The sequence below is a fragment of the Staurois parvus genome, unplaced genomic scaffold, assembly GCF_062004578.1.
Source record: "Staurois parvus isolate SC_StPar_1 unplaced genomic scaffold, SC_StPar_1.0 ptg000132l, whole genome shotgun sequence".
Taxonomy (NCBI): Eukaryota; Metazoa; Chordata; class Amphibia; order Anura; family Ranidae; genus Staurois; species Staurois parvus.
In genome coordinates, this window is record NW_028317928.1 from 3,279,047 (window position 1) to 3,298,139 (window position 19,093).

Consider the following 19,093-nt stretch of genomic DNA (forward strand, 5'->3'; position numbering starts at 1 on the left):
GTCTCTTCGACTCGACAGGTGCCATCTTTAGAATCGAATGGATAAATGGACTCTATGGTGAAAATACCCTCTGGTAATGAATGGAATGTTTGTTCAATTAATTGTTCCTCCGACAAATATTCATCGGGGATGAGTCCAATCACCTGGTTAGTAACCCCAAAGGTATAATATTCAGTCTCTACCGCTAGACCAATAAGGGTCTCTTTGGGTAAGACGATGTCCTGATTGGACAGATTATGTACGTAAATGTACATCGGGGATTGATGTGTGTTAACTAGGGGCGTGTGTGTAATGTTCAGTCCCTCCCCCTGCATTTTATGGGAGAGGCATACTAATGCATCTGACCCCTTCAGTCTATGTCCCTTTTTAACTTGGATGGGGAGTATGAAATTATTTATGCCCTTAGGAATTGTAATCTTTTGGGCTACCTGGACTTCAACAGCATAAGGCATCTGTTGCTGGGATTTTAAAGCTAAGTCCAGATTTTGGTATTTTTCGGGGTCCCCCTTTAGTCGACTCCATAAACAGTCATTAATTAGGTCGACTTGCATTGCAAAGCGATGTAATACATCGTTGCCAAAATAAATTTTAGTTTGGGGATTATCCAAGACTAGGAACACATGGGTGGCTGTTTTGTTTCCTACAGTGACGTTTAAGAGACACCTAGCCATTGAATTGTGATCATCAGAGTCATCAAGGGAGTCTGAAATCCAATGACGCTGAGGTGTGGAGAAACGGATCATTTCCATTTCGGTCAGGTGTTTTATCAGCCCATGGCTTACAAAGCTGTGTTCCTGTCTCAAATCTAGTTTGGCATATTTTGACCTATTAAGACCATTTATCCGGATGGGGATAAACAAGTCGCTGTTAACCCTTTCAATACCTGTCAAGAATTGGGTGTGATCTCCCCCTTTTCTTGGTTTATCCTCCTGATGAAAAGATATCGTAAGGATGTCATCTTGGAGGGAAATATCTTTGATTTTATCTTGGGGAATTCTAAAAATGTGTTCCTCATCTCTTCTGATAGGGTTACAGTCATCAGGTTTGATAACCGTTACATCAGGAAGTTGGCTGTTCCTGAAATGGATTTCTAATGATCCAGGCCTTTCTTCCACCAGGTGGCAGTGTTGTCGGGAATGGGGAGTTTTAAGTTTCCCATATTTAATTGGGGTATTTACCTGTGACCACAGGACTTGGTTCACACAATCAACTATGGTGTTCAGCCTTTTTAGGAAGTCCATCCCAATTATCATGTGGTGCTGTGATATGCTAGCAATGATGATGGGGTGTCTCAGTTCCTTATTACCCAGTTTCAGTTTAAGCCAGGCGGTACCCATGACTTGTAAAGGGTCTCCACCTACACCAATCAATGAGCTGTCAAAACTTTTAAGTCTTGGCTTGGTGGGCATGACATTCGCCACTTTGTCAAAATGCTCCTGTGACATGATGGTTGCTTGGGATCCAGTGTCTATTAAGCCGACAATCGAAAGATCACTGGCATCCTGCACCTGCACCGTGGCATAATATCTCCCATCAGATTCAGTCAGCTCACACATGAAATTAGTGTGGTTGAAGATCTGTGGGCCCTTCAATAACATATGACTGGCTCTTATCCCACCGCATGTGGTGGACACATTACCCTTATCCTCCCTGGTGGGATTCTTGGACTGTCTCAAAACAGAAGCACAACTAGAAGTTGGTGCTCCGTCTGGCTTGTCAATCCCGACGACTTCCGATGCCGCGACTATATTAGGGGCAATAGATGGACACTGAAAAACAGGAGAATCATTAATAACCAACAACTGGTCCCCCTTTGCCTGAGAACTAGCTTCTCCATTAGTAGGCGTGTCAGGGACGGGGCACACATCTCCTGTCATTTGACTCAGTGTCCTCCCCTGTTGGTTTAAGGCTTGGTTGCCTGTTAATTCTGTGACCCTTGGTTGGTCACAGGAGCTGCTCCTAAAAAAGGATTGGATGGAAATTGAGTGACAAGCCTGTCCATCTGTTCAGCCATTTTGCTGACCTGTGCCTCTATTTGTCCAATACGCTCAGAGGAGTCATTCTGTTGATTCTCCCTCTTCTTATACTTGCGCTTGTATTTTGGACGAGACTGGTAATGAGACTCAGAGTCAGAACTACTGCTCTGGTCCCGACGCCATTGTTCTCTCTGAGGTTTTGGGGTCTCCCTGTTATTAAAGGGAGCCTGGGGTACTGTATCCCCCCTTTGAGCCTGAGGGTGTTCTTGGCGTGGAGGAAATCTTTGGAAATCGGAGTTTTTATTAAAATTGGGATTCTTATTGTAATTATGGTTCCGGTTGAAATTGGGGTTCCCATAAAAATTCCCATGTTGGTTTTGGCGAGGATAATAGAACCTCTGAGGATACCATTGCCTCCTTTGATTTTCATCACTGTACTGGCCCTTACCATACTTTTTATTCTTCTCACTTCCACTACCGTAGTTCCCTGGCTTTTGCCTATCCTTTCTCACCCACTGGTTTTGGGGTGCAAAGTTATGGACCTCCTTCACTTGCTGGGTTTGAGGTGCAAATCTAGGGGAACCATTGGTTTTACCCCCACGGACTACTTCCGCATATGATTTCTTCTCTGCCTGCACATTTGGATTTGGAGGGGAAACGGTAGTGGCTGCTACTATCTTGGGGCTATTTTTAGGTTCTCTTTTTATCCCGCCCTCACTGGACTGTTGGATCGAGAATAAATAGTCACTCTCTCTCACCAACCAATCAAGAGAGCATCCCTTTCTGTAATCCTTTGCAAGTCCCAATTTTATGTAAGCAGGTAATGCTTCATAGAATAGTGTCTTGAATTCTGGCTGGTTAGGATTGGGATCCTTTTCAGCCAGGAAATAGGCATTTCTGAGGACAGCCAGAAATTCTGCAGGGCTTTGGTGAGGACCACACTTTAAATTGTAGGCCGCAGCCTTGGCAGAGGTTACAGTTTTATAAGGCCCAAATTCCATGTGGCACTTATGTTTAACCTCTCTCCAGGACTGATTGGAATAGGCCCTCAAGGTCTCAAAGAATTGCCGGTATTTCTCCTCAAACACCCATGGCAGCAATTCTATTTTGGTGTGGTCATCTCTAATGCCCAGAATCTCTAACGTCTGTTCATATGTTTTCATGTGTTCGGTGATTTCAAGGGACCCTTTCTTAGAAAACATAGGAACAGTGTCCTTTAGGAACTTAATGACCTTTGGGGTGTCATATCTCCTGAATGACCCCTGGGATTTCCCTTCCTGCCTATATGAAACCTCATATCTTTCTTCAGAGCGCTCTGGAGTGTATCTTGAAAGCTTAGGAGGTGACCTATATTCTGACCCTGACTCACTATCAGATACTTCGCTGTGATGCGGGTATCTCCGCTCATCAGCCTCTGGCTTAACTGGGTTGGTCCGTCTTTGGACCCCAGAATTTATTTGGGCCGTCAACCTTATAATCTGCTCCTCCAGAGTTTTCTGCTCAGATTTTATCAAGGTAAGTTCTGACTGGTCATGCTTATCCCCTGGGTGAACTTTAATTTTGACAGGAGATAACCTCTCTGATCTGAAGTACTCCACCTCATCTTTCAAGTCCTGATACTTCTTTTGAAGTTGTTTTAATTCCTGAAAGTTTCTTTCATACAGGTCCTGAGCACTTCGAAAGTCTCCGACCAATCTATCATAATGTTTCTCGGATTCGTCTAAACGAATACCGGCATGACCAAGCTTCCCTTTCAAAGACTCAATGTCCTGATTTTTGCTTTCTAACAAGAGGCGGGCCTCTGACAACTCTTCCCTTATAGTCATGGTCCGCTGGGCAGCTCCAGCGGTCATGAACCATAACATGGGCCAAGCTTCTAGGAGAAGTCTGTCACGGCCTCTATCACTTTCTGTTCCAGCAAATGCCATTAAAAACCCAACAACCTGGCCCTTTTGGTTAAACAGGTCCTCAAAGGTGCTCATGGCCTGCTCTTTTTCTTCATCCACAAATTCATTATTACTATCCCCCAAATTCAATCTCTTGCGGAGATAATTTATTACTTCATTTTCAACATACTTCTGCCAAGCACCGGCAGCTTTCCGAGCTGGCTTCATAACTTCCTGCTCAATGCCTTGAGCCGCCATATTTTCCTCGTTATGCTTGGAAGAGGTGGATCCGTGATTACTGGATGCCATTTTGATACAAAATATATGTTTGATAACGTGTACAAATATTCAATCACCAGTGCGTTTTGTGTTATGGTACGATTTCTATGGCTCTCAGCAGTGCCTCCAAATTTATGTTGTGGTGGTTTATGTAAGGATATATATTATTTATAAAGGGCGTGTCCCTTTCCCTTAGATGAAATATTACAGTGCCTCCAGCCGTTAAAATACGGCAAATATTTAGTAAACCAATAATTTGGACACCTTGATAATTTGATCACCACTTATTATTATACCTTGAATTCTTTTAGCCAATATGATTTCGTACCATACACACAAAATTTGCCTTATAATAGATAAATATAAAAATTTATTTATGTACAAAAATTATATATATATTAACACAAAACACAAAAGACTGGTGATAAATGAATATTGGTACACACAATCAAAAATATATCCTACCAATGTAAGACACACTAATAATGTCTCTAACTAATTACATCAATCACAAATATAAATGATATGATATTTATTAAAATTTATTAATAATTAATAATTTCGAATATCTCAAAGGTTATATTCTTACATGCCGTGGCCATAGGCTTGCAAGAAGTAAGCCCTTGATATATGATACTCTGGTTATTAATATTCAATAAATTATGAAATATGGAAAAATTTATAATATGGCAATAAACAATTTTTTTAACAGTAACACAGTATCTGACTACATATATCTAACTATCCAATATTGTTGTAATACACTACGGTAATTTTTATGATTCTACACAACAGAGAAAGTAATGAATACAAATCAAATAAACATCTCACCACACCCGGACGTCAGACTAGGCAGCTCTCCCGTGGATTTAGCTGGCAGTGGAACGCCTTTAGACTGATATATAGGCAAGTGATAGATTCAATAGGGGAGAATGTAGGAAGTTATAAGTTTAGAGGTTTAAAGTTTTAGGAAGTTTGAAAAGATGGAAGAGTAGTTATTTCAGCAGAGATCTTCTTCAGATGTCAGGTCTTTCCATGAGGTCTTTATGAGGGTTTTTCTTCTTTTCATGAGCTTTTTTCTTTTACAGCACATGGGCTTTTTATATCCACTAGTCCATTGTTCTAAGATACCTTCCCACCAGGCTTCCTGATTGGCTAGTTGAGAAATGTGTGTACATAAGCTATTTCTCACCTGCCTGCCAGGTGGCGGTCATGTATCACAGAACAATGTGAGTATTTGAGATGACTCATACCTTGGGTGGAATCTTCAGGTAATTTCAGGAATAAAATATACGGCTCTATCCAGATATAGCAGTGATACCTATATTATTCTAAATAGGGACCATGGAATATAGGTGTATATTCGGTTATTCCTCCTTGAAGTACCATCCTGTTTGTTTCCTGATAAGACATGTAACTAATGCTAGTTTATAATACATCTTACTTCCCATCATCTCAATACTCAAGTTAGTGATATATATAGTTCCCATTGCTGAGTATTTAATGGTGTTTTAAAGTCTATGACATCTTATTTATAATCTGTTTTTGTAGTACATTTTTGTAATGATATACAGTGAACTTTTAGACTTAAATGTCCTGAATTTCACCTCTTGGTTTCAGCATCAACATTTCCTCTGTGTAGGGAAAAAAATTCTCTGTTTGCCTAGCCCTTGTATTGGACTCATGGTAAACAATTGTTAATGCTTTCACCCTTGGTGAACAATAGTAGATGGTAATAGTTTCAGAGGTTTGTTGGTTCATCACACTCTACAGGTTTTGGTTAAGCTTTCAAACAGTTGAGTTCCCGTCTCATTATTGTTGAAATGTTTACAAGTCAGAGTCCTATTTGTTTGACTTTCTGTAGGTGCATTCTTTTCACTTCCATATACAAATAGTCCTTGTTGACAGTTTAAACAATCCCATTGTCTTGGAAAAGTCTTAATTCCCTGTTCTCTTCAGTTCTTTAACTAGAATTCTTGAAGGTTCAACCAAGACAAATTAACTCTTAACATACGGTTCTGCTGAGCTGTTTGCTATATAACATTATGTCTTGATAAAAGTCATATTCTTGAGACATGATTCAAAAGCCCACAACAGGTCCGAATCTCACGTTTGTGCTATGACTCAGAAACATTGTACTAACTAAAATTGGAGGATGCAAAATCTGGTGCAGCTCTGCATAGCAACCAATCAGCTTCCAGGTTTTATTGTCAAAGCTTAACCGAACAAGCTGAAGTTAGAAGCTGATTGGCTGCCGTGCACAGCTGAACTAGATTCTGGGTGCTCCAGTTTAGCAAATGTTTCTCTATATGTCTATCAAAAAATAGGAAATGTACAGTTTCTATAGCATTTCAACAATCTTTATTATCAAATTTTATCAGATGTCCCCATCAAAGTGCCCCTTTCCATCATATTTACCTCCAGAGCACCCCTCTCCATCGTATGTGCCCATCAGAGTGCACCTTTCTATCACATGTGCCCATCAGAGTGCCTCAGTATGCCCATCAGAGTGCCCCTTTCCATCACATGTGCCCATCAGAGTGCCTCAGTGTGCCCATCAGAGTGCCCCTTTCCATCACATGTGCTCATCAGAGTGCCTCAGTGTGCCCATCAGAGTGCCTCAGTGTGCCCATCAGAGTGCCCCTTTCCATCACATGTGCTCATCAGAGTGCTTCAGTGTGACCATCAGGGTGCCCCTTTCCATCACGTGCCCATCAGAGTGCCCCGGTATGCCCATCAGACTGCCTCTTTCCGCAATATGTGATCATCAGAGTGCTTCTTTCCATTGTATGTGCCCATCAGAATGCTCCTTTTCATAGTATGTGCCCATCAGAGTGCCCCCTTCCATCACATGTGCCCATCAGAGTGCCCATTTCCGCAATATGTGCCCATCAGAGTGTCCCTTTCCATCGTATGTGCCCATCAGAATGCTCCTTTCCATAGTATGTGCCCATTAGAGTGCCCCCTTCCATCACATGTCCCCATCAGAGTGCCTCAGTATGCCCATCAGAGTGCCATTTTCCATCACATGTGCCCATCAGAGTGCCCCGGTATGCCCATCAGAGTGCCCCTTTCCGCAATATGTGGCCATCAGAGTGCCCCTTTCCATCATATGTGCCTATCATAATGTTCCTTTCCATAGTATGTGCCCATCAGAGTGCCCACTTCCATCATATGCACCCTTCAGAGTGCCTCAGTATGACCATCAGAGTGTCATTTTCCATCACATGTGCCCATCAGAGGGCCCTGGTATGCCCATCAGACTGCCCCTTTCCGCAATATGTGCCCACCAGAGTGCCCCTTTCTAGCCTATGTGTCCATCAGAGTGCCCTTGTCCGTCACATGTGCCCACCAGAGAGCCTCAGTATGCCCATCAGACTGCCCCTTTCCATCACATGTGCCCATCAGAGTGCCCCGGTATGCCCATCAGACTGCCTCTTTCCGCAATATGTGCCCATCAGAGTGGCTCTTTCCATTGTATGTGCCAATCAGAATGCTCCTTTTCATAGTATGTGCCCATCAGAGTGCCCCTTTCCATCACATGTGTCCATCAGAGTGCCCCAGTATGCCCATCAGACTGCCTCTTTCTGCAATATGTGCCCATCAGAGTGTCTCTTTCCATTGTATGTGCCAATCAGAATGCTCCTTTTCATAGTATGTGCCCATCAGAGTGCCTATTTCCATCACATGTGCCCATCAGAGTGCCCCTTTCCATCACACGTGCCCATCAGAGTGCCCCGGTATGCCCATCAGAGTGCCCCTTTCCGCAATATGTGCCCATCAGAGTGCCCCTTTCCATCGTATGTGCCTATCATAATGTTCCTTTCCATAGTATGTGCCCATCAGAGTGTCCACTTCCATCACATGCACCCTTCAGAGTGCCTCAGTATGACCATCAGAGTGTCATTTTCCATCACATGTGCCCATCAGAGGGCCCTGGTATGCCCATCAGACTGCCCCTTTCCGCAATATGTGCCCACCAGAGTGCCCCTTTCTAGCCTATGTGTCCATCAGAGTGCCCTTGTCCATCACATGTGCCCACCAGAGAGCCTCAGTATGCCCATCAGACTGCCCCTTTCCATCACATGTGCCCATCAAACTGCCCCGATATACCCATCAGACTGCCCCTTTCAACAATATGTGCCCATCAGAGAACCACATAACATAATATGTGTCCATCAGAGTGCCACCTTAACATAATCTGAGCATCGATCAGTCCATGTCCGAACCGCGGTCCACCATTTAATGACGGCTGGTATAGAATGTTATGGGTGTTTTACATCCCTTGCTGTACAAGTAACTTGAAACTGAAAGTCATTCAGGGGAATTCATAAAGAGTGTCGAAGAACCCTAACATGCCTCCACATGACAAATGTTGGTGCAGGCGACAGGTTCATGTACCTGTTGGAGATAGGTAGATGAATCTGGAGCATACACAGAGTGTGGAGGTGCACTGAAACCAGAGTCCAAAGAGTGCAACTGTGCCTCCCAACTGCTGCTGCACCTGTCAAACAGGGCAGCGGTGGGGAGTTTTATACCTGGTGGGGGCAAAGCATTATGGGGATTCACAGACACTTGCTACCCCTCAGGTCTGCTCCCCTTCTGATTGATAGCAGGCAGTGGTCAGATCCTTAATCAAAAGACAGCCTGCTATTGGCTATTTGGGAAGAAAATTTTTAAAATATATTTCAAATATATTTTTTATTCCATGTGGGTTAATTTGATGATCTTGCCAGTAGTACACTTCCTGTCCAGGATTGGGGGTGACAATGCTTACTTACTGTGTCTAAATAGGAGCAATATGTCCTCTATCCTCTCTTCCATGATATATGGGGAATGGATTCTGTGGTCTACAAAGATAACTAGGAACACAGGCAGTAAAAAGTGTCTCAGCACCAGGGCGGACTGACCATTTGAGCACTCGGGCACTGCCCGAGGGCCCGGGGTCAGTAGGGGGCCCCTTGAGATGCCCCTGGTACCTTTCATAGGCTTTTTTGGGTGTAGTTTGAGTGTGCGCAAGGACACAGGGGCCCCATGATCCCCTATTGCCCGGGGGCCCCATGAGTTGTCAGTCCAGCCCTGCCCCTGAGGACGGGTCACAGCAGCCATCTGAATGAGCCATAAATCACAACCTGGAAATTGTCATAATTCAGTCTGCACTGCTCTCTGCAGATTTTCCCCACTGCACCTTCACACTGGACATTTAGCTCCAACTACCTGATCATCTTGTGGGATCTGATGATCCTCCAGTGTGGAGTCCTGAAAATACAGAGGTCGGGGACATCTCTCTGGGGTATTTCTGTTACCAGATCCATCTGTAAAAAATATACATTTGATCACATAAACAACCAGCTATAAAGGTCTGTAATACTGTATTTGAACCTTAACGTGGACCTTCCCCCCCGAAAATGGCTTTTCCTCCATGTTCTAAATCCCCAATTTTTTAAAAATTTTTTGCCCAGCCTCCCGAGATATCTCCGTCACATATCCCAGGAGGCACATATTGGCCAGAAGGTGGCCAGGCGGTGCATCAAAGGAGGCCGGCTGCAAGAACACGTAAGAGACAGCTAGTTCCTGGTGATGTCTGAGAATTGATGGTGATGCAGGAACTGGGCTGTGGCAGCAGAGCTGCAGGACAACCCTGGATTTGTTGGGCAGGTGGATATGTGAATTGAAGGTAAAAACAATTAAAAAAAAAAATTGAGCTCCTCTTTAAGAATACACAGTGCTAAAGAATAAAGCCTAAGTGTAGCTAAAATTGAAAACAGAAATATTAGCACAAGGGACATGTCTTACAGTCAGTAAGATGTGTCCCTTGTGCCAATTCCTCTTCTTTTAGTTGAAGTTCTCCTACATCCCTGCCCTTCCCCACCCCCACAATCTTCCAGCATGGCCAGGGTTAATAGATCTATGGGGCCATCACAGGCTCTCATCAAGAGAGCCCAACTATGCCCACCCATTCATAGAAGCCGTACTGAAGCTTCTATGCATGAAACAGGATCTCCGAATGGAGGGTAGCTTCTATAAATGGTGAAGCTGACCGAAACGGGCAGACATAGGAAGGCTCTCTTGATGCCTGTGACAGCCTCTTAGTTATATTAAACCTCCGCCCCATCAGAAGATTATCAGAAGACAACTAAAAGAAATGAATCAGCACAAGGGACACATCCTACTGACTGTGAGCTATGTCCCTTGTGCTGATATTTCAGTTTTTAAATTCAGCTACGCTTAGGTTTTAAAAAATTACCATGGCTCTCATAAAATGAGAAAGGGTGCTGTTGTAGGTGCCCATCCCTATCCAGCCCAATTAACTCACAGTAAAGGGTTCTGGCATGGAAAGAGCCCATCTCTGCTCAATGTGCACACATAGAAAGGAAGAAAAAACAAACGCTGCACTCCAAAGAAAGCCCAAACAGGGGAAAGCATCTTCAGCCTGGCTCTATCCAGGCCACAATCGCACGCGTTTCACCCCGCTCAAAGGGCTTAGTCATGGAGATCATGGCTATCAGTTGAGAGAGATCGATCATCCCGAGACAGGCTAAGGTCTATGGCACCCTGAAGGGCAGCACAACATTTCCACATACAGAGTGAGCTTACTATCCCATATGGAAGAAAAATATATTTGAAATATATTTTAAAAATATTCTTCCCAAATATATTGACATATATTTGCAATACTACAATTTTGGCCATATTCAATATATTTCAATATATATTTAAATAAAAAAAAAAAAAGAAAAAAAAAAAAATTTATATATATATATATATATAGATATATATATATATATTGTATTTTGAAATGCATTTTTATTACAAAATATATGAAAATATTTTTAAAATTACATTTCAAATATACTGTATGTCTTTAACCCCTTGCCTACCAGGCACTTATACCCCCTTATTTACCAGGCCAATTTTCAGCTTTCAGTGCTGCCGCACTTTGATTGACAATTGTGCGGTCATGCAACATTGTACCCATATGAAATTTTGATAATTTTTTTCTCACAAATAGAGCTTTCTTTTGGTGGTATTTAATCATCACTGGGCGCTTTACTTTTTGCGCTATAAATAAAAAAATTGCAAAAAATTTGAAAAAAAAAAAAAAAGTTTCTTTGTTTCTATTCTAAAATTTTTCAAACAGGTATTTTTTCTCCTTCACTGATGTGCGTTGATGAGGCAGCACTGATGGGCACTGATAGGCGGCACTGATAGGCAGCACTAAAGGGCACTGATAGGCAGTACTAATGAGGTGGCACGGATAGGCGGCACTGATAGACAGCACTAATAAGGTGTCACGAATAGGCGGCACTAATATGCAGCACTGATAGGCGGCACTGATAGATGACACTGATGATGGGTACTGATAGACGGCACTGACTGGCATCACTGCTGGGCACTGACTGGCGGCACTGACTGGCACAACCCCTGGGCACTGACTGGTGGCACTGACTGGCAGCACTGCTGGGCTGCACTGGTGGGTGGCACTGGTGGGCAGCACTGGTGGGTGGGCACAGGTGGGTGGCACTGGTGGGCACAGGTGGGTGGGCACAGGTGGGTGGCACTGCTGGGCACAGGTAGGTGGCACTTCTGGGCACAGGTGTGTGACCCTGCAGAGTGGCACAGGTGGGTGCACTGCTGGGCACAGGTGGGTGCACTGCTGGGCACAGGTGGGTGATCTGCTGGGCACAAGTGGGCGGAGCTAGTGGGCGCACTGCTGGGCACAGGTGGGTGGAACTTGCGGGTGGCACTGCTGGGCACCGATCATCAGGGCACTGATCATCAGTGCCCTGATGATCGGTGCCGATCCCCGCTCTGACAACTGCCGGTTCTCGGCAGTACTTTCCTCACGATATGACAGCGTGAGGAAAGTGCAGCCGAGAACCGGCACTTGCATTTCCCTCTGATCAGCGTGTCATTGGACACCGCTGATCACGTGGTAAAAGGCCGCTGTGATTGGCCTTTTACCACATCACGTGATCAGCTGTGTCCGTAGGACACAGCGATCACGGAGATCGCCGGGTGCGCGCCCCCTGGGGCGCGCAGGAGAGCGCGTTCTGGGAGGACGTCATATGACGTCCACTCAGAACTGGCCAGCCGCAGTGCAGCCGTCATTCGGATATCTGCGGTCGGCAGGTAGTTAAAGACACAAATCTACATTTGTGGAATGCAATATATGTAAAAATATATGTTAAAATGACTTTTTATATGCTAAAAAAATCTTAAGAACATATTTAAAAAAAAATATTTGTAAAACCATTTTTTATATATCTTGTAATATATAAAAACACATTTCAACATGCAGTATATATATATATATATTTTTTTTTTTACATATATTTGTAAATGCATTCCAAAAGTTTAGATTTCTATTTTTAACCGCATGCCGCCCAGCCACTGTACATATACGGCGGCAGGGCGGCACTCGCAGGCAAAACCACGTTTTAAAACGTGTGTTTTGTAAACAAATAGGGGGCACGCGCGAGGCGCGCCGCCGCCCTATCTGTCCCGCCGATCACCGCCGCAGATGTGAGTCGCCGGGTCACAGCCGTTCCTTAGCGGCAAAACAGTGACAGACAACACAGCTGCAGTAGCTGTGCTGTCTGTCACTTCCCTGTCAGCTCGAGGATGAGCTGATCGAGAAAGAACAGTTTCTCTTTCTCGATCAGCCTTGTCCCGCCCAGTACACACCCCCGCCCCCTAGTAAAACACTCCCCTCACTCCTATAACCCTTCCCTGCAAAATAAAGTTAACCCCTTCCTCCCCATTGCCATTAGTACAGTGTCAGTGTTTTTTTTTTTGCACTGATCACTGTATTAGTGTTTTTGGGGATGTCAGTGACCCCAAGTCAGTACCCCCCAATGTCAGAATGACCGCCGCAGTCCCGCCATAAGTCGCTGGTCGCTGCCATAAGTCCCTGATCGCCGCCATTATTAGTATAAAAAAACCCCTAAAAATCCCAGTATCTTTCCCGCCATTTGTAAACGCTATAACTTTCACGTAAACCAATTAATTTACACGTATTGGGTTTTTTTTTTAGCAAAGACATGTCGCAGAATGCATTTTGGCAGAAATTTATGACTAAATTTGATTTTCGCATTTTTTTTTACTTGACATGTTTTATAGCAAAAAGTCCAAAATATTGTTTTTTTTTCCTCAAAATTGTTAGCCTTTTTTTATAGCGCAAAAAATAAAAACCGCACAGGTGATCAAATACCAGCGAAAGAAAGCTCAATTTGAGGGGAAAAAAAGGATATAAATTTAATTTATGTACCATATTGCATGACCGCGCAATTGTCCGTTAAACTAGCGCAGCGCTGTATAGCAGAAAAATGGCGTAAATTGCAGTATTTATACCATAGTTTGTAGACGCTATAACTTTCACACAAAGCAATCAATATACACTTATTGGGATTTTTTTTACCAAAAACATGTAGCAAAAACATTTTGGCCTAAATTTATAACCAACTTTGAGTTTACTATATATTTTTTATAGCTAAAAGTAAAAAATATTGTTTTTCTTCAAAATTTTTGGCCTTTTTTTGTTTATACCGTGAAAAATAAAAAGCGCACAGGTGATCAAATTAAACAGAAAGAAAGCTCTATTTGTGTGAAAAAAATGACGTAAATTTCGTTTGGGTGCAGCATTGCATGACCGCGCAATTATCAGTTGAATTAGTGCAGCGCCGAGTAGCAAAAAGAGGCCTGGTCATTAAGGGGGGTAAATCCTCTGGAGCTCAAGTGGTTAAAGACATACAGTATAATTGAAAATGTATTTTTAAAAATAGCTTTCATATATTTTGTAATAAAATGCATTTCAACATACAGTGTGTATATATATATATATATATATATATATATATATATATATATATAAATATATTTTGAAATATATTGAATATGGCCAAAATTGTAGTATTTCAAATAAATGTCAATATATTTGGGAAGAATATTTTTTAAATATATTTTAAATATATTTTTCTTCCATGTGGGTAACCGGGAGTATACAGCCACGTGTAGACAAAAATAATGAACATTTATTGAACAAAGCCTCTTGAAAATAAAGAAAATCTGAGACTCTTTTATGGATTTAGTATTTATTTCTCACCTGGGCTGATCTCCATAGGAATTTCCTCCTCTTTAATCCTCTCATGTCTTTCTTCCTCCTCCTCAGCTTTGACTTCTCTCTGAGTGTCTCTGGTGTCACCGGGGTCTGTGAATAAAGATGAGAGTGAAGCCCCCTGTACTGAGATGTATGAGAGACCCCAGAAAGTGTGTGTGGGGGGAGACTGGTCATGATGGGAGGAGGAAAGTCAAAGTCTAATAGAGGCTGATGGCTCCTGACCCCCCCCACTGGGCACATACTGTCTCCCTATTACTGTCTGGGCAGCACAGTGGCTAAATGGTTAGCCCTTCTGCCTGGCAGTACTAGGGTCAGTTGCTTGAATCCCAACCACGGCACCACCTGGCTAGAGTTTGCATGTTCTCCCTGTGCCTGCGTAGGTTTCCTCCAGGCACTCCAGTTTCCTCCCACACTCCAAAGACATGCTAATAGGTTAATTGGCTCCTGTCTAAAATTGGCCCTAGTATGTGTACACTATGTGAGTTAGGGACCTTAGACTGTACGCTCCTTGAGGGTTAAGGACTGATGTGAATGTACAATATATATGTGTAAAGTGCTGCATAAATTGATGGCGCTATATATATGTACCTGTAATAAAAAAATACTGACAGAGGAGGGAGGAGAAGAAGAGATTGTTGTAGTGACTGAACAAGGAGGATCTGGGACTCTTCTCTGGATTTAGTGTTTATTCCTCACCTGGGATGATCTCTGGAGGCATCTCCTCCTCCTTCCATGGCTCATACCTGGAGTCTAATAGAGGCTGATGGCCCCAACTCCCCCACTGGGCACTTACTGTCACCCCCCCCCCTCATTTGTGTCTACTGACAGAGGAGGGGGGAGAAGAAGAGATTGTTGTAGTGACTGAACAAGAAGGATCTGGGACTCTTCTCTGGATTTAGTGTTTATTACTCACCTGGGCTGATCTCTGGAGGACATTCATCCTCCATACATGGATCATCACCCATCACATTCAGCTTCTCTGCTTCCTCTTTTACTTTAATAAGATCTTCATTCTTACAAATACAAATGAGGAATTACGCTTAGTATGTGCAATCCACTAATAAATGTATAACTAATACATAGCATGGCTAAGACTTTCAGTCCCATCTACCTGATCCTCTTGAGGGATCTCCTGATGTTCCTGTGTGGAGTCCGGGGAATACAGAGGATGGGGACATCTCTCTGGTGGGTTCCCATTACTGGATCCATCTGTAGGAAACAAACACACTGACTGAATACATTGTTTCTATGTCTTTATATCAGAGGATGTGTGTATCTAGGTGGATCCTCAATAAAAGAAATTAAAATCTCCTCTTACCCGGTGATGTGAGGGGCGGCCGGTCCTCCATCATGATGTCCTTCTACAGATCCTTGTGTCCTTCTATATACTCCCACTCCTTTGTAAGTGCTTGGAAATATGCTGATTGTAAGCAATAAATCTATAAAATGAAAATGTAATTTTAATGATGTAGTTCTAAGTAGACTTTGGTGGGGGGTGGTTTTGTTTCTGATTTAGGTAGTTCTGACATATCCTGCAACATTTTACAATGCTGCATTAAAGTGGAACTAAACCCTCCTCTCCTTTACAGCCAAGGAAGCCCCCATCTTGTCCTCTTTTGATCTGCCGTTGCCATGGTGCTGCACACGTGATCCATTATGACATCGGACATTTGATGGTTTGACAGTTGGGTTGAGAACACAAGCAGATGTGACACTTAGCAATCCCAGCACATCAGAAATCTAACTGGTTTTTCCGAAACCAATTAAATTGATGGGTTTAGTTCCGCTTTAACATCACTTTATGCAGCAGAAGAGCTAACAGTCTAATGTTCCCACTACAGCTGTATAATGAGGAACAATATTAGGTCGGAAGGAAGTTAGTTTTTTGCGGATGGGAGAAAAAACTGAAAATGGTTGTTCTTTTAGTGAGAGCATAGTGTACTAGATACATATAAACATCACAGAGTAGCCATGTGCAATTCATTTCTTCCGAAGCAGGGATCTCCAAACTTTATTGACATAGGGCCAGTTTACTGTGGTTCAGATTCTAAGAGGGCCGGAGTGTGCCCAGTGGGAGTTTACTATCCACATCTTTGGTATCGGTAGGAAGCAATAGTGCCCCATAATTGGTGTCAGTGGGAGGAATACTGCCCCATCATTGGTGTCAGTGGGAGGAATAGTGCCCCATAATTGGTGTCATTGGGAGGAATAGTGCCCCATCATTGGTGTCAGTGAGAGGAATAGTGCCTCATCATTGGTATTACTGGGAGGAATAGTGTCCCATCATTGGTATCAGTGGGGAGGAATAGTGCCCATCATTGGTATCAGTGGGAGGAATAGTGCCCTATCATTGGTGTCAGTGGGAGGAATAGTGCCCCATCATTGGTATCAGTGGGAGGAATAGTGCCCCATCACTGGTATCAGTGGGAGGAATAGTGTCCCATCATTGGTATCAGAGGGAGGAATAGTACCCCATCATTGGTATCAGTGGAAGGAATAGTGCCCCATCATTGGTATCAGTGGAATGAATAGTGCCCTATCATTGGTATCAGTGGAAGGAATAGTGCCCCATCATTGGTATCAGTGTGAGGAATAGTGCCCCATCATTGGTATCAGCGGGAGGAATAGTGTCCCATCATTGGTATCAATGGGAGGAATATTGCCCCATCATTGGTATCAGTGGAAGGAATAGTGCCCCATCATTGGTATCAGTTTAATGAATAGTGCCCTATCATTGGTATCAGTGGAAGGAATAGTGCCCCATCATTGGTATCAGCGGGAGGAATAGTGCCCCATCATTGGTATCAGTGGGAGGAATAGTGCCCCATCATTGGTATCAGTTGAATGAATAGTGCCCTATCATTGGTGTCAGTGGCAAAAATAGTGCCCCATCATTGGTATCAGTGGGAGGAATAGTGCCCCATCATTGGTATCAGTGGGAGGAATAGTGCCCCATCGTTGGTATCAGTGGGAGGAATAGTGCCCCATCGTTGGTATCAGTGGGAGGAATAGTGCCCCATCATTGATATCAGTGAGAGGAATAGTGCCCCATCATTGGTATCAGTTGAATGAATAGTGCCCTATCATTGGTGTCAGTGGGAGGAATAGTGCCCCATCATTGGTGTCAGTGGAAGGAATAGTGCCCCATCATTGGTATCAGTGGGAGGAATAGTGCCCCATCATTGGTATCAGTTGAATGAATAGTTCCCCATCATTGGTGTCAGTGGGAAAAATAGTGCCCCATCATTGGTATCAGTGGGAGGAATAGTGCCCCATCATTGGTATCAGTGGGAGGAATAGTGCCCCATCATTGGTATCAGTGGGAGGAATAGTGTCCCATCATTGGTATCAGTGGGAGGAATAGTGCCATATCATTGGTATCAGTGGGAGGAATAGTGCCCCATCATTGGTATCAGTGGGAGGAATAGTGCCCCATCATTGATATCAGTGAGAGGAATAGTGTCCCATCATTGGTATCAGTGAGAGGAATAGTGCCCCATCATTGGTATCAGTGGAAAAAATAGTGCCCCATCATTGGTATCAGTGGAAGGAATAGTGCCCCATCATTGGTGTCAATTGAATGAATAGTGCCCCATCATTGCTGTCAGTGGAAGGAATAGTGCCCCATCATTGGTGTCAATTGAATGAATAGTGCCCTATCATTGGTGTCAGTGGGAGGAATAGTGCCCTATCATTGGTGTCTGTGGGAGGAATAGTGCCCTATCATTGGTGTCAGTGGGAGGAATAGTGTCCCATCATTGGTATCAGTGGAAGGAATAGTGCCCCATCATTGGTATCAGTGGGAGGAATAGTGCCCCATCATTGGTATCAGTGGAAAAAATAGTGCCCCATCATTGGTATCAGTGGAAGGAATAGTGCTCCATCATTGGTATCAGTGGGAGGAATAGTGCCCCATTATTGGTGTCAATTGAATGAATAGTGCCTCATCATTGCTGTCAGTGGAAGGAATAGTGCCCCATCATTGGTGTCAATTGAATGAATAGTGCCCTATCATTGGTGTCAGTGGGAGGAATAGTGCCCGGTTGTTGGTGTCATTGGCTGGAATTATGTCCCATCATTGGTGTCAGTGAGAGGAATTAGTGCCTCAAGGGCTGGATAACGACAAGCAAAGGCCTGCATCAGACCCTGGGATGCAGTTTGGAGACCACTGCTCTCCAGCATTAAAAACATAAGTAACCTCTTTTCAGAAAATAAGCCCCCAGAACCATCACCCCCCGCAGAGCCCCTCCATCCAATGTGTGGAGGTGCCATGATCCCCCCCCCACCCAGTCCACACACAGTGCTGGGACCCCCTTCTCTCATAATAAGAAGACATTATTACCTTCTCTTCACTGGGCTCACATTCTTCCACACATCCCCTCCAGAAGGATTCTTTGACTCATAATAAACATTCAATCCTCCGCTTCAGGGCTACAACAAAATGGCTGCACCCCCTCCCACACCGAGGACATTTCATCCACTCTAGATCGCCCTCTAGTGGTGGCCCTGAAGTCACACTGGTATCAACGGCTGTCTTGTCACGGCCTGGCCTCTGAAGGACAGTCCAATCGCTCTGTAATGCGTCACTGTGGCAACCAGCAGAGCAGATGTGGAACGCAAATAGCGGAAGTGCTGGAGCCACAGGGCGGAAGTGACTGCAGATGAGAAAGGAGGAGAGGAGTCGGGTAGCTGCTGGGTTGGTGTCGGGTGTTCATGTACCCTGCCTGAGCTGTGACAACCATACAGGATATATATCTAAATGGAAGAAACGAGGAGTAGAACATTAGCCATGGCATCCTTGTATTAGGAGGTGACAGAAAGTTCAGCCCTTT

The 19,093-nt window shown here is 43.8% G+C and overlaps 1 protein-coding gene across 1 annotated transcript in view; it reads right to left on the reverse strand.

Annotated features, from left to right (window-relative positions):
* LOC149466172 (uncharacterized) overlaps nt 1-18,834 on the reverse strand; it is a 57,331-nt gene extending 38,497 nt beyond the window's left edge. The window contains exons 1-6 of the mRNA XM_089672892.1: nt 18,604-18,834; nt 15,580-15,700; nt 15,373-15,470; nt 15,175-15,274; nt 14,247-14,351; nt 9,359-9,456 (exon numbers count right to left, since the gene is read on the reverse strand). Of these exons, the coding sequence (XP_089529018.1) occupies nt 9,359-9,456; nt 14,247-14,351; nt 15,175-15,274; nt 15,373-15,470; nt 15,580-15,613 (435 nt within the window). The 5' untranslated portion in view covers nt 15,614-15,700; nt 18,604-18,834. The remainder of the gene's footprint in view (nt 1-9,358; nt 9,457-14,246; nt 14,352-15,174; nt 15,275-15,372; nt 15,471-15,579; nt 15,701-18,603) is intronic.
* Nucleotides 18,835-19,093: the final 259 nt, after the last annotated feature.